The sequence below is a fragment of the Dermacentor variabilis genome, chromosome 4, assembly GCF_050947875.1.
Source record: "Dermacentor variabilis isolate Ectoservices chromosome 4, ASM5094787v1, whole genome shotgun sequence".
In the NCBI taxonomy this organism is placed as follows: Eukaryota; Metazoa; Arthropoda; class Arachnida; order Ixodida; family Ixodidae; genus Dermacentor; species Dermacentor variabilis.
The window spans coordinates 7605315-7631026 of NC_134571.1; the positions used below are offsets into that span (position 1 = coordinate 7605315).

The 25712-nt window shown below is 45.5% G+C and overlaps 3 protein-coding genes across 8 annotated transcripts in view; 2 read left to right on the plus strand and 1 right to left on the minus strand.

Moving 5' to 3' along the window:
- The window catches only part of pod1 (coronin), a 166621-nt gene extending 154953 nt beyond the window's left edge, over nucleotides 1-11668 (plus strand). The window contains exons 24-25 of the mRNA XM_075688040.1: nucleotides 4781-4867; nucleotides 10685-11668. Coding sequence (XP_075544155.1) covers nucleotides 4781-4867; nucleotides 10685-10705 — 108 coding nt within the window. The 3' untranslated portion in view covers nucleotides 10706-11668. The remainder of the gene's footprint in view (nucleotides 1-4780; nucleotides 4868-10684) is intronic.
- A 5674-nt stretch (nucleotides 11669-17342) lies between these two features.
- Ufm1 (Ubiquitin-fold modifier 1) lies at nucleotides 17343-18323 on the minus strand. The gene is made up of 5 exons (XM_075688052.1): nucleotides 18265-18323; nucleotides 18097-18153; nucleotides 17833-17890; nucleotides 17592-17664; nucleotides 17343-17517 (listed from the first exon to the last, which is right to left on the minus strand). Coding segments are annotated over exons 1-5 (261 nt in total). The 5' UTR covers nucleotides 18267-18323; the 3' UTR covers nucleotides 17343-17446.
- A 349-nt stretch (nucleotides 18324-18672) lies between these two features.
- The window catches only part of LOC142578625 (multidrug resistance-associated protein 1-like), a 289636-nt gene continuing 282596 nt past the window's right edge, over nucleotides 18673-25712 (plus strand). For 2 of the 6 annotated variants that reach the window (XM_075688043.1, XM_075688046.1), the window contains exons 1-2: nucleotides 19015-19116; nucleotides 19294-19370. In XM_075688043.1, coding sequence (XP_075544158.1) covers nucleotides 19098-19116; nucleotides 19294-19370 — 96 coding nt within the window. In that variant the 5' untranslated portion in view covers nucleotides 19015-19097. Of the gene's footprint in view, nucleotides 18861-19014; nucleotides 19117-19293; nucleotides 19371-19428; nucleotides 19536-19602; nucleotides 20014-25712 lie in introns of those variants that run through there. The other 4 variants (XM_075688047.1, XM_075688044.1, XM_075688045.1 and 1 more) reach the window with 4 other exon arrangements.

Genomic DNA, 25712 nt, shown 5'->3' on the forward strand with positions numbered 1-25712 from the left:
ACCTAGTGGATAAGGACGGTATACAACCTGATCCAGCGAAGACTGCTACGGTGGAAACCTTCAAGCAACCTCGCCATGTAAAAGAGCTACGCAGTTTCCTAGGGCTTTGCTCGTACTTCCGCCGGTTTATTCGTGGATTTGCCAACATCGCGTATCCGCTGACATGCCTCCTCCAGAAGGGCGTTCCCTTTGAATGGACTCCTGAATGTGAAGCTAATTTTCGTGAGCTGAAGTCTCGTCTGATGTCTCATCCCATTCTCCGACACTTTGACCATGCGGCTCCCACAGAAGTTCATACGGACGCTAGCGGTATTGGCATCGGCGCTGTCCTTATTCAACGCGTCTACACCAAAGAACACGTCGTCGCCTATGCGAGTCGGTCTTTAAGTAAGTCCGAGCGTAACTACACCGTTACAGAGCAAGAATGTCTTGCAGTTATTTTCGCAGTACAGCGCTTCCGGTCGTACCTGTACGGGCGCCCCTTCACTCTAATGACAGACCATCATTCTCTCTGCTGGCTGGTTTATCTCTGTGATCCGTCGGGCCGGCTTGCACGTTGGACACTCTGTTTACAGGAATATAACTTTACCGTTTCTTATAAAAGCGGCCGCCGACACGCCGACGCTGACTGCCTCTCGCGCATGCCGCTTCCAACAACGGACTGCGACGTGGACAACTTCGACTGCTATATCGCATCACTGGAGCCGGGATTTCCTGATATAAATACCTTCAAGGTCGAGCAACAAAAAGACAGAACTTTAGAACCACTGCTCATTACTGCAAGGCAATCAGCACCATCCACTCGTTTCTGCGTTCGTGATGGGGCTCTTTACAAAAAGAACTATTCTATTACAGGCCCACAATATCTTCTGGTGGTCTCGGAGAGTCTCTGTGTCTCCGTCTTGCGTGCTATGCATGACGATCCAACATCTGGTCATTTGGGTTCTGCGCGAATTCTCTACCGCCTTCAAGAAAGGTTTTACTGGCCTAAAATGCGCCAGACGACCGCCCAGTATGTGTCCAGCTGCAGCGAGTGTCAACGTTACAAGCATCCGACGAGTGCTCCTCCTGGTCAACTCCATCTAGTGCCACCCCCCAGCACTCCCTTTGAGCAAGTTGGCATCGACCTCCTCGGTCCTTTCCCGCGTTCATCCGATGAGAATCGCTGGATTATCAGGTGTGCCGATCAATTGACACGCTACTGTGAGACAGCTGCAATACCATCGGCTACTGCAACCGAAGTGTGTATTTTTCTGCTGCGTTTTGTCATTCTCCGACATGGACCTCCCAGAGTCATCATCAGCGATCGTAGGCGGCAGTTCACAGCAGACGTGGTCGAAGAGATGCTTCGTCTATGTGCTTCAAGGTTTCAACATTCCACCCCGTATCATCCCCAAACAAATGGCCTTACGGAACGCACGAACAGAACTCTTACTAACATGCTGTCCATGTATGTCGCGTCAGATCGTAAGAACTGGGACAGCGTGCTACCTTTCATTACGTACGCACTTAACACCTCAAAGCATGAAGTTACGGGCTACAGTCCCTTCTTTCTTCTTTACGCTCGTCCGCCTCGTTATACACTAGACACTATCTTCCCGTTTTCCAGCCACGATAATCTTTGTATATCAGAGACAGTCTGTCTTGCTGAAGAAGCCCGACGACTTGCTTCTTTACGCACTCTTGTTTCACAGGACCGCTCGAAGGCACGCTACGACCGCCGACGCCGACACGTGATATATGACCCTGGTGACTTAGTGTTGCTCTGGAAACCAATCAGGAAACGTGGATTGTGTGAAAAACTGCTGGCCCACTATGTTGACCCTATGTTATTACGGAGCGTATCAGCGAATTAACCTACTGCATAGCACGTCTCACATCAAATGGCCGACGGTTAGCAAAGACTGAACTTTCGCATGTCGCCCGTTTAAAGCCCTTTATTTCTCGACAGCCTGTTTGACTTGCCCGGCGGGCTTCGTCTGCGCGGAGGGAAATGTGACACTCTTACATGCATAGTGGGTTCATGCCTCAACAAACAGTATGCGGGGGCACCGAAGGGTGGTGAACGAAGAAGACGACGTGTGGCTGGCTGGCTGAATCTCGACAGGCACTCAGCTGATCAAGGCCATCACATCTAACTCTACCCGGCTTCAAAGTAACACCTTTTGTGGGCGTAAAAATATATTTCTTCAGTGTTCTCGCACGTGCGCATTCACATATTCAGTGTCTTTCTTTTTTCGTTCCCCTCTCCTCATGGCTATATAATCAGCCACCTGTGACTTCAGTAAACAGTTGCAAGTAGCGCCTTGTCCTGTCTGTATTACTTCTTGTGTGCCGTCGCTATTGGCGCTTCACCTATTGAGAGATAGTTCAAGTGGATGAGGAGTTCTATAGAGATTTATACAGTACCAGTGGCACCCACGACGATAATGGAAGAGAGAATAGTCTAGAGGAATTTAAAATCCCACAAGTAATGCTGGAATAAGTAAAGAAAGCCTTGGGAGCTATGCAAAGGGGAAGGCAGCTGGGGAGTTTCAGGTAACAGAAGATTTGTTGAAGGATGGTGGGCAGATTGTTCTAGAAAAACTGACCACCCTGTATGCGCAATGCCTCATGACCTCGAGCGTACCGGAATCTTGGAAGAGCGCTAACATAACCCTAATCCATAAGAAAGGGGACGCCAAAGACTTGAAAAATTATAGACCGGCGAGCTTACTGCCTGTTGCCTACGAAGTATTTACTAAGGTAATCGCAAATAGAATCAGGAACACCTTAGACTTCCGTCAACCAAAGGACCAGGCAGGATTCCGTAAAGGCTACTCGGCAATAGACCATATCACACTATCAATCAGGTGATCAGGTGAAATGTGCCGAATATAACCAACACTTATGTATAGCTTTCATTGATTACGAGAAAGCGTTTGATTCAGTTGAAACCTCAGCAGTCATGGAGGCATTACGAAATCGGGGTGTAGACGAGCCGTACGTAAAAATACTGAAAGATATCTATAGCGGCTCTACAGCCACCGTAGTCCTCCATAAAGAAAGCAACAAAATCCCATTAAAGATCTCTGCAATGCTGTTCACAGCGTGTTTACCGGAGGTATTCAGAGACCTGGATTGGGAAGAATTAGGGATAAGAGTTTCATTTCATTTATTATACCCTCAAGACCACAAGGTACTACACAGGGGAGTGGGGTAAAAAAAAAAGTTCCATAACAATGAAAACAAAGAAGGTAGCAAGTGATGTAGTCATAGACATGGGAAGACGTGTGTGTGAGTTAATGGAGAATACCTTAGTAACTTGCGATTCACTGATATTGCCTTGCTTAGTAACTCAGGGGACCAACTTCAATGCATGCTCACTGACCTGGAGAGGCAAAGCAGAAGGGTGGGTCTAAAAATTAATCTGCAGAAAACTAAAGTAATGTTTAACAGTCTCGGAAGAGAACAGCAGTTTATGATAGGTAGCGAGGCACTGGAAGTGGTAAAGGCATACATCTACTTAGGACAGGTAGTGACCGCAGATCTGGATCATGAGACTAAAATAATCAGAAGAATAAGAATGGGTTGGGGTGCATTTGGCAGGCATTCTCAGATCATGAACAGCAGGTTGCCATTATCCCTCAAGAGAAAGGTGTATAACAGCTGTGTCTTACCAGTACTCACGTACGGGGCAGAAACCTGGAGGGTTACGAAAAAGGTTCTACTTAAATTGAGGACGACGCAATGAGGTATGGAAAGAAGAATGATGGGTGTAGCGTTAAGGGATAAGAAAAGAGCAGATTGGGTGAGGGAACAAACGCGAGTTAATGACATCGTAGTTGAAATCAAGAAAAAGAAATGGGCATGGGCAGGACATGTAATGAGGAGGGAAGATAACCGATAGTCATTAAGGGTTACGGACTGGAGTCCAAGGGAAGGGAAGTGTAGCAGGGGGCGGCAGAAAGTTAGGTGGGCAGATGAGATTAAGAAGTTTGAAGGTACAACACGGCCACAATTAGTACATGACTGGGGTAGTTGGAGAAGTATGGGAGAGGCCTTTGCCCTGCAGCGAGCGTAACCAGGATGATGATGATGATGAACACTTCATGTTGATGTAACTCCTGCAGTAAGCTGCCTTGCACATGTCACTGCTACTGTCCCAGTTGTGCACATCTGTGTTGTGCGCATTTGGGATTGGGTGACGGAAGAGGAAACAATGTGTAAAAGAGGTAAAACCAGTAGCATGGATTAGGAATTTCATGAGCAGAATTGCAGACCTCGGGAGAGGTCTTGGTGCTGCAGGGGACTTGAAAAGGCAGATGATGCAAATAAATCAGTGATAAAGCTGCTGTGAAGTTGTAAAAAGTGAAGTTGTGGGAAGATACATAACTGTCGGATGAAATAAAAATTCTGCTTTGGAGCGTCTTCCTTTTTGGTGCTTCATTGTTAGAGCTGAAACTGCAAGTGCCGTACTTATCTTGAACATACACTGTGGCTTAAGATGTCACTGTACCGAAACATCTAAGAATCTGAGGCCTTACTGCCCTGGTCTTCAAAAAGAATTGCTTTGAGAGAGCGTAATGTCTTTTCAAGTGTGGTTTCCTGCATGTGCCAGGCTTGCTTTAACATGGACCATTTTCTTTCAGGCTTGGAGTTGTAATTGTATGTACTCATATATGACATTAGATCAAGCCATGTCCAGCATGTGCTACACTGTGATTGTGTGAACAGTTATGATGGGCATTGCCCAATTTCATCATTGTGCAGTACTTAACTGTGGGCGTTGTTGGTGCAGATAATAAATTCCATGAAGTCCAAGATAGCCAACCAGCACGACGCCCTCCCACAGGATATGTTTGAGGGTGTGGATCCAAAGGAATGGGTGAGTGCACACTCTTCCAAGCATCCATATTGGCTCTCTTTGTTGCAACTGCATGCGCCTCCAATAGCTGACCATGCAGGTTGGGTGCCCTCAAAGTGTGTTCAAGCACAGTAGTACTCAAGAATAGGAAATTTGGTAGAAGGCATTGCACCCTAGTTAGATGTCATGTCTTGTGTTCCTTACCTGATCTCTGTGTACATATCTTGTCTTCCTAAGTACTTGCAATCACAGCTTGTGAAAAAGGTGGTGCCATGTTTCTGTTGTGTCAGAATTGCCACCCTTGACCACTCCGCTTAATTTTTACTAGAGTATTTTTTAGCTTGAACTTTTCAATCATTTTTGGGCCAGTGCAAATGCTCTTATGCATTGGTGGGAATGCTTTAATGTTGGTGCAAACTTCTGCCTAAAGCTAGGATGCCTTTAATGTATAAAAATTATGCAGCTAGTTCATATTCACACAGTACTTGAAGGCAGTCTTGATATTAGCAATGTACAGTTCCTTGACTCATTCCCTACCGTTGCCATTTAAGCAACCAGGTACAATTTATTTCCTTTCATATTGAATGCTGTAGTTTGCTCAGAGAGCTAATTCATAATAATAAAAAAAAAAGAAAACATGGGACACAAGAGGGATGAACAGGCGCTTGCAGTGTCCTTTTGTTGCCCGAATGCCCATGTTTCTATGCCTGCATTTAAAAAACAATCCTCTGCTGGTTTCCAATGGCTCAGACTTGGAGGCATTCATACTAGCGACATGCAGAGGTCACGCAACCAAGTTAAAAGCAACCGGCTGCAAATGGTTGCAGAATAGTTGCTTTGGATGAAAAGCAACCACTTTGGGTCAGTTGCTCACTGCTATATTTTATCAGCCTCGCGAATGCAGTTACAAACTTGGTAACGAATCAGCAGTGTAGGAGCAGGATATCTGTCTATGCTGATGCTTATTTTACGTGGCGATGGTGGTGCAAGCAGATGTGAACGGCCTCACTCGTGAGACACTTCGGTGTGGCGATGAAAGGGTCATGCTCATCAGTGCGAACATCGGTTGCCATGGGTCGTTCCTTGGTTGCCATGAGACTTTCCTTGGTCACCAGTCTCAGTCAGTCGCACAACCTCTGTCAATCACTGATGCGAGGAAGGCGTGTGTGGGCCTCGCAGGATGTTGCTGTTAAAGAGGAGCCCACGAGGGAAAATGGAAGAGCCATCTTTTAACAAAACCAGTGTGACAAGCAGGAATGGATGCTGCCAGGATGCATGATATATTCGTGAATTCGACACAGTTAGTTTGAAATGAGGCTATGGTAAAACCTGGCTCACTGGAAAGTACAGAAAATGGCTGGAAATATCTGGCCAATAGCAGTAATTAAAGATGGTTTAGCTCTTTCTTTTTTCTTTTTTTTTTTGTTCGAACCATCCTGCTCACGTGGCAGCACGAGTGATCTTTTTAATATATTCTATCTTTCTTGGATCCTCTATTATTCAATGGTGCCTGTGCATTGAGTACAATGGACTCAGGCTACTACCTTTTGTGAGCAAGTGGCTACAGGGTTTTAGACACAGCACTCTGTAGCCATCGCTGGCTCTTTTGCCAAATAAAATGCATTAATCATCCAGGCTTTACACACATTCTCAAAGTTGACCTTGTGCCTGATCAAGTTTCATCACTGTTATTGTATTTAGTGGCAAAGCTGCTACTGTCAAAGGGTTGTCACCCTGCAGTCTTTTTATTACAGCCAACATGCAAACTAGAGTAAGCAGGTTCCACAAATGTTTGGAACGAACCTTACAAGCATAAATACGCTGAGTTATATTAAGAGAGCTTAGTGTGAAATCACTAGCGATAGAGCAAAGAAGAATGGTATGCTTAGCGATACCTAATGGCACACTTCTCTTGTGAAGTAAGTGCAATAGGCCATAGCGCAGTGTTGCAAGACAAGTGCAGGAGTCCTATAAAGCATAGCAATTGTGTGCACAGGTGCATACATGCACTGCAGCTTTTGATAGGGCTACAGAAGTATGTTTTCACTATGGCCTTACACTGCATGTACCAGCAAAGATTTAGCTCGGGGCCAACTCCAATGCTGCTTATTCAAGTATATGTCAAATGCAGAAAGTCTTTTATGTGACCTCTGGAATTATTTGAATGAAATTTGTTTCATTTGAGGGAGAAAGTTGAGTTCTAGTGACTATAGGAAGCAAAACATTAATTCAGGGCATTGGATTTTTTACAGAACTTGCAAAATATCTGCAAGTTAAAGAATAGCACGAAGTTTACCCATTCATAACTCTGCACCAAAAACAGATATTGCAGTTTTGTAAACTGTATCTGTTTGAGCATTTGAAGCTGAAAAATTTGATATATCAATTTACAGCTTACGTGTCATTGTTACAACGTTCACAAAGGTTTTGCAAAAGCCAACTTGCGAATTAGTGGCATACTTTAGAGCGGTTTATAATACATCAATTTTGTCCACTTTATATGTATTATTGCATGCAGTTTACAGAATTGTGATATTGTTCTTTGTTGCAGAGTTGCAAACTTGATACTTGAGCTTTTTGTTTCTCAATACTTAGCAACCAGGCAATTTTCATTCAAATATTTGACAGTGGTGGTCTATCTGCACGATTTGCACCATTTTACTACAATTCGACTTGCCTGCTCCTGGCTGCGGCCACTCAAGTGCAATTTGCGCCAACTGCGGTATTTGTGCCAAAGTGCGGTATTTGCGTGTTTTCACGGCACTGCAGTTTTCAGTAAGGTCATGCAACTACAGTCAACAACCGATTTTTTTTACATGCCCGATAATTCGCACGCCTTCGCGGAACCGCCACGGTACCCCATAGAGTCAATGTATAAGAACGTTTGAGATTTCGGATGCAAAAAACTCTTCGCCACCCGATTTTCTCCACTTTTCTCAACAGGTACGAAGCAGCATTGATCGAAGCCACTACCGCCGCCATTTCAATTATCTCGCCGCCTCAAATAAGCGCTCTCGCATGCAGATCCACTGGCAGCCGTAGCCACCACCGCAGCAACGCTAGGCCTAGCTATTTCGACGTTCGCTACCGAGCTTCGTGCTGTTTGGTGCCATGTTTTTCATTAAAGGGACACTAAAGGCAAATACTGAGTCGATGTGGACTGTTTACCTACCATTCCAGAAACCTCGCAATGCTTGTTTCGCGTCAGGAAAAGACTCGGTTTATGAGAAAATTGCATCTGAAAAGTCCGAATGGCTTTTTCAAAATTCAAACCTCCCACCACCCAACCGAGGGAGTGGTGACGTTGCATATGCTATCGCCACCCTTTGCCGCCGTCGGTGTGTAAAACCCCGCCCGACAGGTGGCGCTACCGAGCCAAGACACAGCGGTGGATTCGCTGCTGCAGCTGCTTTTTGGTCAACTGGCGTAGACCGTTCTGGCATCCCGTGACATCATATGGAAGTTGAATTCTCTGCTACTTGCGCTTTGTGCGAGTTTCGCGAGCCCGAAAAACCAGTGCAGCATTGCGCGATAACAAAACTAGTGAAATGCGAAAGCGTGGGTGGCACGGAGTCGAGCCAAAACTAAACCTTTCAACCGCCCACGTCGTCAAGGGTGATTTCAATTAGTTCTTTTTTCTAAAAGATTAGATAGAACAGGACAGGTAGCATTTTATTTCGTCTTGTAATACAATACTAGAATGTTTTTTTGCAACACATAGTTGAGTACTAGTGACAAAATTTAACTGAGGAGTGCTTTCATCACTGGGCAAGTATTTGAATGTCCCGGTGGAGACTCTAACCACGTCCTGCATTTTTCTCAATTTCTTGATTATTAAGGCTCTGTTCGCGATAATATTGACGCCTTAGAGATTCTCGCACACTAATGTATCACTTTCGCTTGCCTTCATATTTGCCTTTAGTGTCTCTTTAAACAATTCGCCGCTGCTAGTAATGCCGCTGACTCCGCCTTTGCAATCCTCGCCAATGGCTTCGAAGCTCGGAAAGCACAACGCGTTGCATAATGTCGGCTCCCGAAAGTCAGCTTCGCCTCATTAAAGCAATGTTATGGCGTGAAGCAAACGCAAAGTATATAGGTGAACCATACCAACAGTGGAAAGAGGCAACTGTCACGGGGCACGGTATCTATTCCTTAATTATACATGCATGCACCCGCCATCTCCTGTCGCAATATGAGCACTGATATGTCTAATAATTGTACTGGCAGGCCTCCAAAGCTATTTCGGACATGTCTATGCCAATTTGAGTCCTTGGGGGCAGTAAAAGGCAGTACTTCGAAAGGTCGGTCGGGTATCGGCAACAAAAGTTACGGTTTCACGCCGAATCGACTCGTATCTATTCGCAGAGGCCACATGACACTCTGGAAGCCGACAAACCGCCTCACAACAAAAGCGAGTGTAGGGATGTTACGAACGTTGTTCTGCACCGCCATCACCATCTTTGCGGCACACGTACCATACGGAGGCATCTCATCTTGACCACCTTCATAGATGCATAGTCTCTTGCCGAGCTTCTTGCATTGTTATTGTGCGTTATACACATTTTGACTAGTGCGGTAAAGCATATCAAAGCACATCTGTCATTTGGAACGCACACATCTGTCATTTGGAACGCACACATTTGCCATCACTTTTTGTCTTATTCCTGACGGCACAAATTGCTCTAGCTCATTTGTAATTTTATCCATGTCTTACACCCAGGCACATATCTTTGTTCTCATTAGCCTGCAAAATTTTATTTAATTGTTTACAAAATTAGGTTACTGCCTACCCAAATAAAAAAGGAAAAGTCGCAGTTTTGCCCAAAAGGCGAAGCATCCATTGTGATAACAAATTAGTGGACAGCTATATGAAGTAGGGACAGTAGTTTTATCAGCCATATAAATTAAACATAGGCATGGTACAGTATCACACACGCACAAGCCAATGTGAACACACATTACTCGATGACTGCAGGAACTCCCTGTCAAAAAGTGGCAGCACCAGCAAGCGAGTTGACCTTCGTGCAGCCGCTCTCAGCAACGTGAACTAAGCCTTGAAAACACAGCGCAGTGCGGACTCTGTACCTGTCGCAGATGGTTTTCAAGATACAGTAGCCCGGCCAGGTGCACGAGGCCACCTGGGCCACCCAGAGTAGAAAGCCCCCTCCCCTCTCCCCTCAAAGCACTGCGCGCAGCGGAAAGCGGCATGCTTCTTCTTTGCTTTCCGCCGTTGTGTGCGTGATATTTAGCCGCGATCGCCGACTCACCTTTGCATGCTTTCGCTCGCACATACAGCATACGGTGCGTGCCGACTATTTTATTGCCCGTGGACTTTATACGGAACCTCATGGCGACATCAACAGTAGAAATGCGCTTGGAGTGTCCATACAATTGCTGTCGCTATAAAATGTTTGCAACATTTGTGCATGGTATACCGTCTATGGAAAGGGAAGCTTTACTGGTCGCTGTTGGCTTTGTGTCTTGCTTCACTATTGAGCAGCAATTACTGATTGCACAATAGTGACAAGCTTCACCAAATGGTTTCAGATTACTGCTGTACTACTCCAAGTGCTACAAAAAGACCCGTTTTTATACTCTACAATGCTGGTGTGGCTGCTCCTAAACTGTTCCAGAATGACACTTTTCCTGTTCCAAAAACTTAAATATTTATATATTTTTTTAATTTGGAGCATTAGGGTTAAACCAGGTGTGCATTGAAAAATATGTTTACGCACAGCAATGATTGAAGTGCTAACGAAGGCTGGGGCATTGATATTGTCTGTGGTCTAAATTGTTGGTGACATTGTTCTTAATAGCCACTGCAATCTCTTTCTCCAGGACGAAGATGAAGATGTCTGAATGGCATAGTGGTGGGCAACCGATGAGACTCTACCACTGATCTCATGGGGCCACCGAGTCTTCACATTGTTAGGTTTTGGAAAGAGTGCCAAGAGAGAGGCTCAAGAGAAAAGGAAATTGTTATGCAGTTTTTTTCTCTTAAGTGACCATACACTTTTTTAACTCTTAACTTTTTAAATTATTGCAATGCACTTAAGATAGCTTCACTTGATCACTGTTGTAAATCATCTCTGCTGTTGCTTCCAGTATTCAAAAAACTGCTGTGAAAATTATAAGCATGTTCCTTAAACTTGACTTTGTGAACTTTGTCTGTTCTCCGCAAGTACAAAGACTGTGGTGAAGCAGCTGTTAATTTTGCATGCTGTATCTTCCCTCTCCCTTGTGGTGCCAAAATTGCCATTTTGTGACCAGATATGCAATAGTATTGATTGCCTTGCTGACATTTTAAACCTTGAGGAACATGTTTTTTCCCCCTTGTATTTAGTGGCAGAAAAACACGCTGTTCTCTTTTTAGTTTAATCTAAGAATAACACATCTGGAGAATGAACAAATTGGATAAATTATTAATATAAACAACATTGATCTGAAAGCTTAATACTCATTAAGGAAGTGATCTGGGCTTGGTCACCATTTCCAGATGTTGCATACCATGTTTTTTTGTTCACACTAATGTAATTTTTTGCGTGATGTTCTTAGTCCCTTTAAGTGTGCACCAACTGTATGCCTGTGTCTGAACTAAATGTGCACCCTGGCGATTCTGAGCACCACATGCTTGCACCCCACACACTAGCACTGTCAGAGGTCGAGCATATACTTAAGGCTGTATGACTGCTTAACTAGTCACACTAATATCAGAGGTTGTGACCTCTCTGCAATTTATCGGGGCTGGTGTATATTCCATGATGACCTGTTTGCAGGCACAAAGTGCATCATTTTGATCCATTAAAGGTATTTTGAAAGCAACTTTTTTTTTTTTTCTTTAGTGAACTGCAGGCTTGAGCCTTGGTAGAGCAACAATTTGAATACAGTTTTCTTTTGTGAGCTGTGTTCCGTCTATGTTGTCATTATTACGATTGGCCAGTCGTGCATGGTAGCTGATGGGAAAAGAATAGAGCGAAATGAATCACTGGCAATGCACCCTCACATGTTCTACAGTGCGAGCACTGCATACCTTGGTTTTTATTTGCTGCCAAGGTGTTGTGCAGGGAAGTTGAAGCAAAATTTTGTAATAGTGGGGCTTCCTTCCTTTCTAATACATTGAATAAACATTATTTACTAAAAGTTATACTTTTTTACGATGTATAGCACTTGCACAGCTAAAATTTATTTTTTAAATATTTTGGGGAAGGTAAGTTCCCATTATGCCGATAAATGTACACAAACCTCGATGTAAAACCTTGATTTAGTGAAATTGGTGATATAAAGAGCTTTTGGCATTTGCCAGTCAGCTCCGTAAACACCATGGATTTTTTCATGCAATTTAGCGACATAATTCTGTTTCGTAGTTTCAGTTTAGTGAAGTCTGGCGTATTGTATGCATGTGGCCTGGAACTTTTGTGACAAGAAAATAAGACATTAATTTACATGTGTCATTTCACTTGCAAAAGTTGCTGGCGAGCAGTGCTTGTTGCTGGAAGGGATCCCATGCTGGGCACACAACGTTTGTGCTTGCAGTCCCGCAAATATGCTATCTAGCATGTATTGAATATGGTGGAAAAATCACTGCTGCCAGCAACCAATCAGAAAAGAAAAACGTCAACAGCAAGTGAGCTTATGAGCACTCCAGTGACAACAAAAGGAATGCGCATTGTCACCGCACCATGTCATCATCGTGAATTGCATAATCTTGGCCTTGTGACTTACCAACTCACCATTATTGTAATCGCAAGGTCAAAAGGGCGTTTAATTAAGCTAGTTGGTTCATTCTTCGAGGATTGTAGCAGCATAACTTATGGAACACGGACACAGAAAGAAAGAATACACATGTGAACAGATGTGTAGACGAATAGAAATGAGTTGACAGTGCAATTATGTCCACATCTATTCGTTCTTTCTGTGTCCGTGTTCCATAAGTTCTGCTGCTACAATCGTCGAAGAAAAAGAAATCATTTGACAGTGCAGTTGCATCCATGTTTCACAAGTTCTGCTACAATCCTAGAAAAACACAATGTGGCAGCCTAGAGCCGACGGCTTTGCCGCGAGCTGTTCGGACAACTGAAAGCAGACAGCACCGCTGGCCACATTCGTGTGTTCGGCCTATGTGCACTGCTAGCGGTGACCGGCTGCAGTGTGTACTGCATGCTTTCAGCTGCAATACAGTGTATTTGGTGAGAGGATGTGGCAAGATGGAAGAAAAGCTACATTGTTGGTTATGGAAGCATTAACGGACCTATCAAAGCACAAAACTTTTGCTAGCAAAGGCCATCGTTCCCTGCTGCAAATAGTTATCCGTAGTGCATAAACAAACAAGCTCATCCGGCATTGCTGGGTCACAAGCATCCCAAGAAATGATTGTTTATGGCATATAGCTACACACCACAAACATTTATTGCCATATTGAAGCATTATACAATCTGCAAAGCTTTCACAATTTATTTTGTGCCCAGACACACTGGCAAAAGAAGAGTTCCAGCTGAAGGGGCAGTAAAAGTTTTTCAGTTAAAATTTTCTGTAACAAATCGGCAGTCCCAACATAGCAGCTCTGGTGTCTTTAGAGGTCATTCTCAGTCGTATGCTACTGTCAATTTAGAGTGTGGGGATCTCCTCCGTGCTCTTGGGACAAAGGAATGACAACACAGTAGTGCAAACAGTCACAAGGGCATTTATTGCACCTTTCATAGATCAATGCCTGCTAGCCGAGTTGCTATCCACAAAACATGCCGATTGGCGCGCGACAAATCTAGAAGTCCGACTCACCGCGACCGGATAGCGAGCGAATATGTTCGCCCCATGCTGGATCCCAACGCCTGGTCGTTCGCGCGTACTGTCACGCAAACGGTGGCGCATTCCAAGGCGGCCAAGCGAGACAGTCTCGCAGAAGCATGGGTCGGCGCACGCGCGGCACGGCACGTCCGTGCCGCTTGCCATCCCGAATCGCAGACAGCGCGCCTTCCGCTACCGCACCCGAGTAACCCCGCCGGTAACAGCGCAACACTCGCGCCATCTCTCGCGCTGCGCTTCAACCACATCGACCGCCGCGGGCGTCACGCAGGCCACGCGGCGAAGCGGGACAGGAGATGGGGGGGAGGGGGGGAAAGATATCTGGGGACGCGCGTGAGTCGCGCATCCCCACATCCCCCCAACCTTAGATCACTACATATTCCGGCGAGACATGTGACACGGTCTAACATCAAACTGTGATTCGCGAACAAGGTAGAACATTAAACAGTGGCCGCGCCGAGGAAATGTCCACGCTGGCCATAGCATGCGAGCCGACGTTGACCTTGGGTGCACCGCTGGCGTCCGCCGGTCACAGCGGCAGTTTTGCAGACTCGGCGGCACGATTCCAGGCCAGGACTCCGGAAACGACGACGCAGTAGTCGGAACGAGCAAGCTTCGCTCGCGCCGACGCGCCCTGCTGGCGAGAGCCGCAGTAGCTGTCGGTGACCGCCGGCTCTTTTGTCCGCCGCCGAGGGTTGTGAGCTGGATGCAGGAGGCCGCCGAAGTCGCTGCGCCGAACTGGCCACAGCATCACCATCGCCCGGGGTGGCTCGATCGTAGTCCGGGGCAGCAGCGCAGACGATGTGCAGGTGACAGGAAGCCAGGGGTGACTCCAATCACGCTGCGTACATTCAACACACTCGGCAAACACTAAAGTAGTGCAAGGGAAAGGAATTATGCATGCGCATCGCCCACGTGGTACGATGTTCAACTCGGCTAGTAAAAGATCGGGCAGCTACTCAGATGCTAAGTTCATGTGAACGAAGCTCGCTTCCTTGAGTCGAACGAGTAATTTCAATTCGTGCGAGGCGAAATAGAATGAGGGAAGCAAATTGCAACACCTCAACGCCACGGTCCACCAGGTTGTGTCCCTCCACGTGCGACAGGCAGCTTCGTAAAGCCTTAGGCCTAAAGCGTCGCTACCCTGACAACCGGCATCCAAAAACAACACCCAAAATGAGCGCAAAACAGGCAGCCGCGAGGAGACGTCAGCTCTGTTAGGTGGTCCTACTCCGCTCGGTGCACACAGCATGCGAGTTGACGGCGCCCACCGTCCCAGACGGTGTCGGAGCGCCCGGTCCCAGGCCGCAATACCAGTCAGCCCGTAGTGGCACCCGTGGCCCGCGGCCACCCGGCTCCTAGAGCCGCGACTTCATCAGAGTCAAAGAGATAGAAGCTATTTACATAAGAAATTCGGACCACCCACGAGGCTTCCGTACTCACTCGCTTCAGGCTTGCGAATGCTCCGCAGGCGCGAAGCCTCGCTCTCCCAGGATGCAGACCACGTGGCTCTCGTACCAACGAATGTCATTAAAAAAATTGCGAAAAGGCTTAGCATGTTGACAAGTTCAAACACACTACAGCCACCGTCGCCTCTCTCAAGAAAGCACGCCGCCAACGCTAGCGATCAAAATCCACCCTAGCCCTACGCTTCGGTTCAAACAAAGGTTTCGAGCGAAGCCAAACTGTTAAATCTATTGTCCGATGTCCCAAGAGCCCCACGTTGGGCAGCCAGATGTGGGGATCTCCTCCGTGCTCTTGGGACAAAGGAATGACAACACAGTAGTGCAAACAGTCACAAGGGCATTTATTGCACCTTTCATAGATCAATGCCTGCTAGCCGAGTTGCTACCCACAAAACATGCCGATTGGCGCGCGACAAATCTAGAAGTCCGACTCACCGCGACCGGATAGCGAGCGAATATGTTCGCCCCATGCTGGATCCCAACGCCTGGTCGTTCGCGCGTACTGTCACGCGAACGGTGGCGCATTCCAAGGCGGCCACGCGAGACGGTCTCGCAGAAGCATGGGTCGGCGCACGCGCGGCACGGCACGTCCATGCCGATTGCTATCCCGAATCCCAGAGAGAGCGCCTTCCGCTCCCGCACCCGAGTTACCCCACCGGTAACAGCGCAACACTCGCGCCATCTCTCACGCTGCGCTTCAACCACATCGACCGCCGCGGGCGTCAAGCAGGCCACGCGGCGAAGCGGGATTGCAGGAGATGGGGGAAAACAAGATATCTGGGGACGCGCGTGAGTCGCGCATCCCCACAAGAGTTATCCCTTTCAGACAACAGTTTATCCTGTTGATTTTAAACTTACTTTCACCACATTTCTTGCATCTTCAGAACCATAGAAAGTGCACAGCTGCATAAAAGATTAAAAATTTTGAATTCTTTCGGGAGTTTTGTCATGTTTACAGAATGTGGACTCGCGCGGAAACTCGCAACAGCTAGGAACATCAACTGTTTTGCATTTTGAAAAGCACTTATCCAGCCACTTGAAGATTATGCCTGGTGCACGACATTGTGAAAAACAATGAAAGAAATGAACCCGCTACATACAGCCTACTGACGCCAAGTAAGAACATCTGTCTACCTTCCCACTCGTTTTGCTAAGACATTTTGCACATGCTAGTCAATATTGCAGCACAATCCAATCATAAGTGTTTCAAGATGTACCGTATGCGTCACATTTGAAGTATCATTACTTTCATCAGTGCTTTTGCTGTTGATCTTGGTCTACAAAACTGTGTACACAGCGGCTCGGTGCCTCAACAAAAGCTTGAATGCACACACGTAGGTGACACATCTCCTAGTTAAAAAGTACAGTTTGCTGTAAAATTTTGTGTGCGGACTTCATAATTTGCAAGCCTGTGTCGCATGTTTATCCTCTTTCGCCGAAGCAGCCCATTTTTCATTTGTAACAGTCATCTTAATGCTATCTGTTCTTAGTCACATAAAGTCTGGACTCTTAATCTGAAGATGTACAGAAATAATAGCATTATTTCCTTTTTTATTCTTGCAGCATTCACTTGCAGTGCTGGAGTTAATTGTTTAACAAAATGAACATCAATGAAAATTGGCCAGCAAAACATGAACGGAAAGTTGGGACAAGTTGATTTGGGATTGGCTGGTCCATTCAATATTTTGAGCCTTGCTGTTTATTTCACTCATTAAGCATGTTGACATGTTGCCATTCGTTCCGCACAGTGCAGGCTTGCAAAGGACTATTTCACAGCATTCCCTACACTTGTGGGAGAGGCAACACCAAGCTCACGCAGGATGGTCCCGTGCCAGTTATGCATGATCTGAAAAAATGCTGAACTGTCGTGAAGTGTCGTGATTAAAGTGTAGGGCGAACCGAATGGACCTGATGTTTCCAATATGGTTGATAACAGTCAGAGGCATTCAGATATATCTGCCTATTGAAGAGCGGATATTCTTGCGAACATATAACACATTTAGCCTGCATGAGGAAGGGAACTACGGGAAGACAAAGGCCACTGAGGAGAGGACATGTCCCTAAAATCTTTGGCACACTTGTACATTTTGTACCTTGCTGCAGCAGCTAGATGGGAAAGTGACTCGCATTTTGCTTGTGCAGAAGATGCATGAACGAGTACTACCAAGCAGCTGGCCTTGCAGTCCCCAGCAGGTTCAGCACTGCTGTGCAGTTTCTTTCACGAAACAGCAGACGATCAAAGAACAGTTTTATTAACTAAGCTTGGTTCAGAAAATCTTGCCTTCGGCCAGCACAGGTGCTAGGTACAGTGTATACAATATTAGTAAGCATCTGGTCATCTGGAACGTCCAACCCTGTCTCTGGGAATAAGCCGAAGTTCTGATCCGTGCTTCAGGAAGATGGTACCTGTGCAGGGAAGAGGGAAAAGCAACGCCGTGTAGAAACCATCGGCTTATATAACCATTACACAAGGCACGTACCAGCAGTATTTGCAGGGTTTATGCCGATTCCGTCATCGGTGATAATAGCACTGGTTGCGGGTGGCACCTTGAACTGCAAGCACACACACACACACACAAAATGCCGTGAACATAAAAGAAAAGCACAATTAGCAGAGACTTGTCTCAGAACTAATTATAAAGCCAAACATAGCGCGCAACTGTCTCGGAAAATAAAAAAAAAATATTCAGAGTCGCTCGGCAACATGTGAAATGAACTCACTTCTTCAGCAGCGAACTTTAATACTGCTGTGAAAGGGGTGCACTCGGGAACGCAGAGGCTGAAAAGAGTTTGCACAGTTAAGTTCGCGTGGAGCTGCCATTAAAAGCAGTTGATGACATATGTCAACCCAGGTAGCGGAACTACGGTCAATTATAAGCGACCTTGCCTGCTTTAAGGTGGCGTGATGCTTTACTTGAATACAGATTTCCAAGATTCTAACGCCTGACAAAGTGATCGCAAATAAGAATGACAATCTGCACTTACACCTTGTAAGGCAGCTTCGGGTCCGACGTCAGAGTTATCTTGAACGTAACTTTCGACCTTGGAGAAAAGAACACGACGACACACAAATTAAATGCCACTAGTTAAGCAGTGCCGCCGCGGATACCGATACTGAAAGAATGCTTGCGAAGACAAGAAATAAAGTCTTACATTTCGGAAGCACACCGGAACCGCGCTGGCACCACAGCATGCACCAGAAACGAAACAAACTGAAAACAGAAAGCAAAAAAAAAAAGCTGACATGGTTGCCAAAAGATTTTGTAGTCTTAGGCTATACCTATACAAGCCTAGTAAGGTACTCGTATAGTTTCTATATAAGAGTACTCGTAGAGTTTTTAGTGAGAAACTCTATGAGTGTACTAGACTATACAGGCTAGATGACAGAAACACGAATAGGACGTGCCCAAAATTGGCCCAAATTAACGTCTCATAGGGTGGCGCCCTCTAGAGTTAAAACTCGGATCTTAAAGGCTGTGCATTTGCGAGTTGAATGCGCTGAACGCAATTTTGAGAGCCAGAATCGCGTCATAGACGTTTTGGTTTTGGAAAGGTGTAAGGCATAGAATGCTAGAATTATATTGTGAGGAACTCTATGTGTACTGGTTCCGGAGCAACGAGGAAGAAAAAGCAAGAGTCCTTTACTTAGGAGAGAGCATTGCGTCACGCCGCCAGCCTTGGCAAGCGAACGCTCCGTGACACCAGTCCCTTGGCGATTCCGTTGGGCTTGGACACCACCTGATTATTACGTAATCTCCTTGTGACAATAGTTGCTTAATTTTTAGCTCGTATATAATGTATATAAAAATAAACTTGCTAATAAATAGCCACACTTCTTTTAGGAAGTATAAAGAAGTGTTTTGAAGAGAGAGAAAGAAGGGAAATCGTGTTGCGCGCAGCTGGTGGCTTCGAAGTTGCACTGGTTGCACCGTTGCGCACATTTGCCCAGGTGTTCTGTGGTTGCGCGGTTGCTTCGTTAGTTAGTCATGGCACAGACAGTCATGGGTTAGTCAGGATAGTTGTGATTTGTTAGCAACTCATGATAGCAATGCTACGCAATATATGTTTAAGTTTTGGTCATACCAGTTATACTCCGTGGCTTTAATGTAAAAGCCGCAGATGGGCACCGGCAACACAGGAACACCTGATGGTTTCGTTTTCAACCCACCTTCCTCTGCGCAGGCACGGAAGGAGCGGAAGGCTCATTGGCTCGACATATTTTTAGCGCGTACGCACGTGTGGGAACTGGATTAGCGCAGGTACTTCACGTGATACGCTTGCTCGTTCCTTTTTCCTTTTTATTATTATTATTATTATTGCTGTTTCCCATAGACGCTAGTTGCTGTTCATTCAGTTGGACCAGTTGCTGCTCTGAGTGTATATATATGATTTGTCCACACAATTTTGCGTGGCAGCTAAAATATGTAAGAGAAACTTGGGATTTATAAACTAGTGTTGGACAGTGTCGAGTCGGCTGCTTGTTGGTAGTAGAAAACCGGCTGCATACATGCGATGTGAGACTACGCGGCGAGTTCGTTCTTAGCTTGCGTGCGATACGCATCCTCAGGGCCAAGCAAGTTTTTCTCGCTCTATCTCTGAGCGTTCGAGCGTCGATGTTTATGCAGAGAACTTGCGTGCTAGGCCATGGCGGCCTTGTACTGGATCGAATGAGAGCCAAGGATGGCATCATTTATTATCTTACCTGGTATCACCAAAGAAGGCCATAGGCCATATCGATGAGCCCGATAAGCTTGAAAAGTTGGTAGCGAGCCATCGGGCATTGCGAAACTCGTGGTATGGACGTAAAGCCTGTAGTGATTGCTTAACTCCTTCAGAGTTAAAGGATACCAATGCACTTCGAACCTTGAGTTGTGAGTCGGTTATTACCCTATGTTTTCTTTGGTAAGCATGCAGTTTGTTTGTTTGTTTGTTTATTTATACTGTCAGTCCAAGGATGGACCATTACAGGAGTGGATAGAAATACAACAACACATATACAAAATATCGGTACATGTTGAACAATAAATAATGCAATAGCAGTATCTGTAAAAAGTGACATGCAGTGATCAAAGACAAAACACTCGTAATATGCGCATCAGAAACAAATGCTATGATGCAGTCATATCCGGAAAAATAAGATTCTCTAAACCAGCAGTAAAAGCACTGACAGAGGAACATGTGACAAGTGGATTGGGTAATTCGTTCCATTCCTTGATCGCCCTAGGAAAGAAACTATACTTGAATATATCATTCCGTGTAACTGGCGGGTGTATGTATAAACTGTGCTTGTGTCTGGAGCGTTGATCTGGTGAAATTATACAGAAATCAGTGAAATTAAGTTTAACCTGGTTATGAACAATTAGGTAGAAAAATTTCAGCCGGTCAAACTTAGTCCTTAGTTCTAAAGCGGAGAGGTTTGCGCGTCTGCATAGTTCAGTAGGAGAGTGCACGCGCTGATACTTATTAAATATGAACCTGGAGGCGAGTCGTTGAACTCTGTCCAATTTATGACGGTTGGTTACAGTGTGTGGGTCCCATACAATGTTAGCGTATTCAATAATTGGCCTTACTAATACCTTATATGCCAAGCTTTTCACTTCAGGAGTTGCGCTGTACAGTCTTCGCCTGAGACCCCATAAGACTTTATTTGCTCTGCTACACACCTGATTGATATGCGCATTCCATCTCAAATCTTGAGTAAATATTAGTCCTAGATATTTATATTCTGTTACTCTTTTTAGTTCCTGTGGTCCTATGCTGTATTTGTACCGCAAAGGCACCTTCTTTCTTGTTATGGTCATACAAACTGATTTTACTGGGTTCAGTGACATTTGCCATTCATTACACCATTTTAATATTCTTTGTAAATTGTTGTTAAGTTCTAACTGGTCACTTAAAGATCCGATCCTATTGTAAATGACGCAGTCGTCTGCAAACAACCTTAGTGGAACAGTTATATCGGAAGGCAAATCATTAATAAATATAAGAAATAAAAGGGGACCCAGGACACTGCCTTGGGGTACTCCAGACAAAACTGGTTTGGGCATGGATTTAATTTTGTTTATTTCAACATACTGCTCACGAGACTGAAGGTAGGATTTAAGCCACTTAGTAATATTTGGATTTCTAAATATTTCATTCGTTTTTAAGAGAAGTTTAGGATGCGATACTTTGTCGAACGCTTTGGCGAAGTCTAAAAAAATTAGGTCGACCTGTCCTCGGCAATTTAAAGTTTGTGAAAGATCGTGAACGGTTTGAACAAGCTGCGTTATTGTAGACAACCTCTTGCGAAAGCCATGTTGTGCTGGTGATAATAACTCGTAAGCTTCCAGGTAATTAGACAGATGTTTACAAACTATATGCTCAAGTAGCTTGGAGCAGGTACTCGTAAGAGAAATAGGCCTGTAGTTTCCTACCTCAGATGTGCTCCCACTTTTGTGAACTGGAATTATTTTAGCTTGCTTCCAGGCTGTAGGAAATGTTCCCTGGGTGAGCGAAGATTGAAAGACTATGGTAAGATATTTAGCAACCCATGGAGCATATCTACATAGGAACTCATTCGGGATGCCATCGGGGCCGGGGGATTTCTTAATGTTAATGCTCAGAAGAAGGTTCAGGACTCCTGCCTCGTTGATGAGAAGGTCAGATGCTGAAGGGCGGTCAGAGGTGTCACGAAAGTACGGAAGTGTGCCATCATCACTGGTGAACACGGAGGAAAAAAAGGAATTGAAATTTTCTGTGCGTTCTTGGTTAATCATTTCATCCTCGTCTTTGTGTTGTTTTTTAGAAGGGTTCACATATCTCCAAAATTTACTAGGTGCATTATGAAGGAAATTTTTCAGTGTTACATTGAAGAATCTCTCCTTGGATTCCTTGATCAGACGGTTTAAGTCGAGCTTCATGTTATGAAGCAAAGTCTTGTTTTGGGCGCTAGGATCTCGAGAACAAGTTTTTCGTTTCCTTTTTATCCTCCGTTTGACATGTATGATTTCCCTTGTAATCCATGGGTTATTTCGTTTACATTTTTTGACGCTTATAGGGATAAATCGCGTAATGCAATGCATCGTAACCTTGGAAAAAAAGTCCCAGAGATCGTCAGGGCCACCATTGGATTCATAAACAGACATAAAGTTATCAAACGACCTTTCTAGGTAATCCATGATGCTAACATCATCAGCAGCTTGAAAGTTTAGATATTGGATGCTTGAATCCTGGTGCAAAGGGTACGATGACATGTTCATGGACAGAATAATCATTTTGTGGTCAGATAGCCCTTCATCAACAAGACAGTCAATCACATGCGGTGTCAAAGCATTTGATATTAGTATAAGATCAAGTACAGATGACCTTGTTGCACACTCCCTAGTATATTGGTTAACAAGCTGGGTTAAATTGTATGAATATATTAGATCCAAGAACAACTCAGAAGATGTAACATCTGTGTCACCGGCTACATATGAATCCCAATCAATAGCCGGGAGATTAAAATCACCTAGTAACAGTATGCTATCTTGCTCTTTCACGTGTGTTTCCATGAATTCTCTTAGCAGCATAATGTGTTCTACTGGGGAGTTCGGAGGCCTGTATACCGCTCCGATGAATACAGTGCGATTATTCAATTTTGTAGTGATCCATACAGCCTCAATATTTCCTGGTACTTCTAAAGTGGAAAATATGATATTTCGTTTCACCAAAACGGCCACGCCTCCGCCTCTTCCATCTCGATCCCTCCTAACCAGCGAATATCCGGGTGGCGCGATATCGCTATCGAGAATATTTTTATGCAACCAGGTTTCAGTGATTACAGCAATGTCAGGAGCATGATCAATAACTAGAGCTTCAAGCGCATGCGCTTTGTTTATCAGGCTTCTTGCATTTACGTTGATTATTTTGAAACCAGCATGTTGGCCCTGCATGCGTCAATTATCACTTGCTCCTGCATCAGTTCGCAGTTTGCACCTTTCATCACGTTCTTCATTCCAGCTGTACAGCGTATTGTTTACTTTTAATTTATCAAAAAGCAGCTTTACCTTCTTTCCTGCCTTCTTCTCCTCACTCGCCGAGGCCCATAGCTTTTTTCTTATTCCCTGTACTCTTTTAGAGAAATCTTCGCTTACGCTGTAATCTGTGTCTCTCAGTTTTGTGCAGTTCTGCAAAACTGTCATTTTATCCCTATAGTCTGCCACCCTCAGGATAACTGGTCGAGTTCTACCAGAAATCCTCCTGCCTAACCTATGAATTCGTTCAATAGAAGATACATTCACTTTCAGAGTAGCGCTGAAGATTTCGTCCTTTACTTTGCTTAATAGAGTCTCTTCGTTTTCGTGGTCCTCTTCTTTAATTCCTCTAATGATAAGATTATTTCGTCGTGAACGATTATCCAGATCATCCAGATGTTTGACCAGAGTAGATGTTCCAACGCTGTGGTCAGCTACAATTCCCTCAAGAGTTGCGAGCCTGTTCCGAGTCTCGTCTAAGCTTTGTACCTTACTCTCGATAAGAAGAATCCGACTCTGCATGTCTAGTATTCTTGTTTCAAACGAGTCTTGCTTGTCTTGAACCGCCGTGAGTTTAGACAAAATGTCTTTCTGGTTTTGGAGCATTTCCCTGCAGATTACTTCTGTTATTGGACCTGGATTTTTCTCCACGTCCCCAGAGAGACTCAACAACAGGGCCGCAATAGAAAAACAGTCGCTTATACAGTCAACGACAGCCTGTGGACACGGCAGCACTATAAGACCCAGAACATCACTACGGAAGCCATATTTTCGGTTACCAACCTGCATGAACAGCGGTACGTCAGGCGACATCGTCACGGCGGTGCTGCCGTGTCCACTGAAGCTGGTAGGCGAAGGGCATGCTTTTATAGCATACAGCTGATCCCTTCTGGGCATGCGTCCTAACGTCATCGTGCCCCCAGATGGCGAGTCGAAAAGACCATTCACGTGTCGATGCCCCTGGATGCTGGTGAGGTCAGCAAACTGGCCGAAGTATCCGCCTGCGCAGAAGTGTCGTGGCTGGCCAGCATCGTAGCGAAGCATGTTGTTTCCAGCGTCGAAGGGTTTCGCAGTGCCTCCAGCGATGAGACTAAGGCATGCGCAGAGAACCTGCATGAACAGCGGTACGTCAGGCGACATCGTCACGGCGGTGCTGCCGTGTCCACTGAAGCTGGTAGGCGAAGGGCATGCTTTTATAGCATACAGCTGATCCCTTCTGGGCATGCGTCCTAACGTCATCGTGCCCCCAGATGGCGAGTCGAAAAGACCATTCACGTGTCGATGCCCCTGGATGCTGGTGAGGTCAGCAAACTGGCCGAAGTATCCGCCTGCGCAGAAGTGTCGTGGCTGGCCAGCATCGTAGCGAAGCATGTTGTTTCCAGCGTCGAAGGGTTTCGCAGTGCCTCCAGCGATGAGACTAAGGCATGCGCAGAGAACCTGCATGAACAGCGGTACGTCAGGCGACATCGTCACGGCGGTGCTGCCGTGTCCACTGAAGCTGGTAGGCGAAGGGCATGCTTGTATAGCATACAGCTGATCCCTTCTGGGCATGCGTCCTAACGTCATCGTGCCCCCAGATGGCGAGTCGAAAAGACCATTCACGTGTCGATGCCCCTGGATGCTGATGAGGTCAGCAAACTGGCCGAAGTATCCGCCTGCGCAGAAGTGTCGTGGCTGGCCAGCATCGTAGCGAAGCATGTTGTTTCCAGCGTCGAAGGGTTTCGCAGTGCCTCCAGCGATGAGACTAAGGCATGCGCAGAGAACCTGCATGAACAGCGGTACGTCAGGCGACATCGTCACGGCGGTGCTGCCGTGTCCAGTTAAAGCCCAGCAAAGTGCCATTGGACAGTCATGCACTTCAACAAACTAGTCAACTTCACCTGGTTTGGAACTCCTGTTATTTCATGTCAGAAAGTCAACCAATGTTTAATTAATAGATATTTTTGCTTTTCTGCGCAGCAACTGTGTTTTCGTTTTTTCGATTGGACGACGGTAGCACCTTTGTGGCATCAAGTAAAAACGTATCAGCATTTATAGTTGCACCATTTTTCAGCACGCTTCACAATAAAAACGTTCTCACTGTGGTGAAATGAATATGGACAGCCACAGTCACCAGTGATTTTCTTCTGTCTGTTCATGGAACACATTCTTTTTTTGTTCACACGTGTTGCCATACAGCATATTATAATTGAAGGAATGTGCACAGGGCTTCTTCGTAGATAAGGTGGACAACCTGTCTGTGGAACTTAATTATTGTCCTTGATTAATTGCTTGTAGACTGGTCTGTCCGTACCTCGGTACCTTTAAGCTGCACTTTCTTTAGTTTGGCTGCCCTTAGGAGTACAACACATGACCAGTATCCGTTGCAGAGGCAGACATTATGCACTTCACAGTGTCTTAAAGCCCAGGTTACAGGAGGTGTAAAAGCTGCCCTTGTTTGAAGCCTCATGAGAGAAACTTCCTCCACCTGAGTGAGGTTCTAGGAAATGTAGCAGGCACATAGGAGGATTAGAGTGCATGTTTGCTACCAGAGAATAGATTTTCAGGCTGCAAAGGTGGAGCGGGAAATAGGTGAAGAGTGATATTGTGTGCTAATTGTTATAG

Excerpts from the sequence above, each read along its gene's own strand:
- Ufm1 (XM_075688052.1), bottom strand. Across the intron at positions 17,665-17,832 it reads TAAAGTTCGCTGCTGAAGAA|TTCAAGGTGCCACCCGCAAC; the intron begins GTGAGTTCATTT and ends GTGTGCTTGCAG. Across the intron at positions 17,518-17,591 it reads AAACCCTGCAAATACTGCTG|GTACCATCTTCCTGAAGCAC; the intron begins GTACGTGCCTTG and ends TTCCCTGCACAG.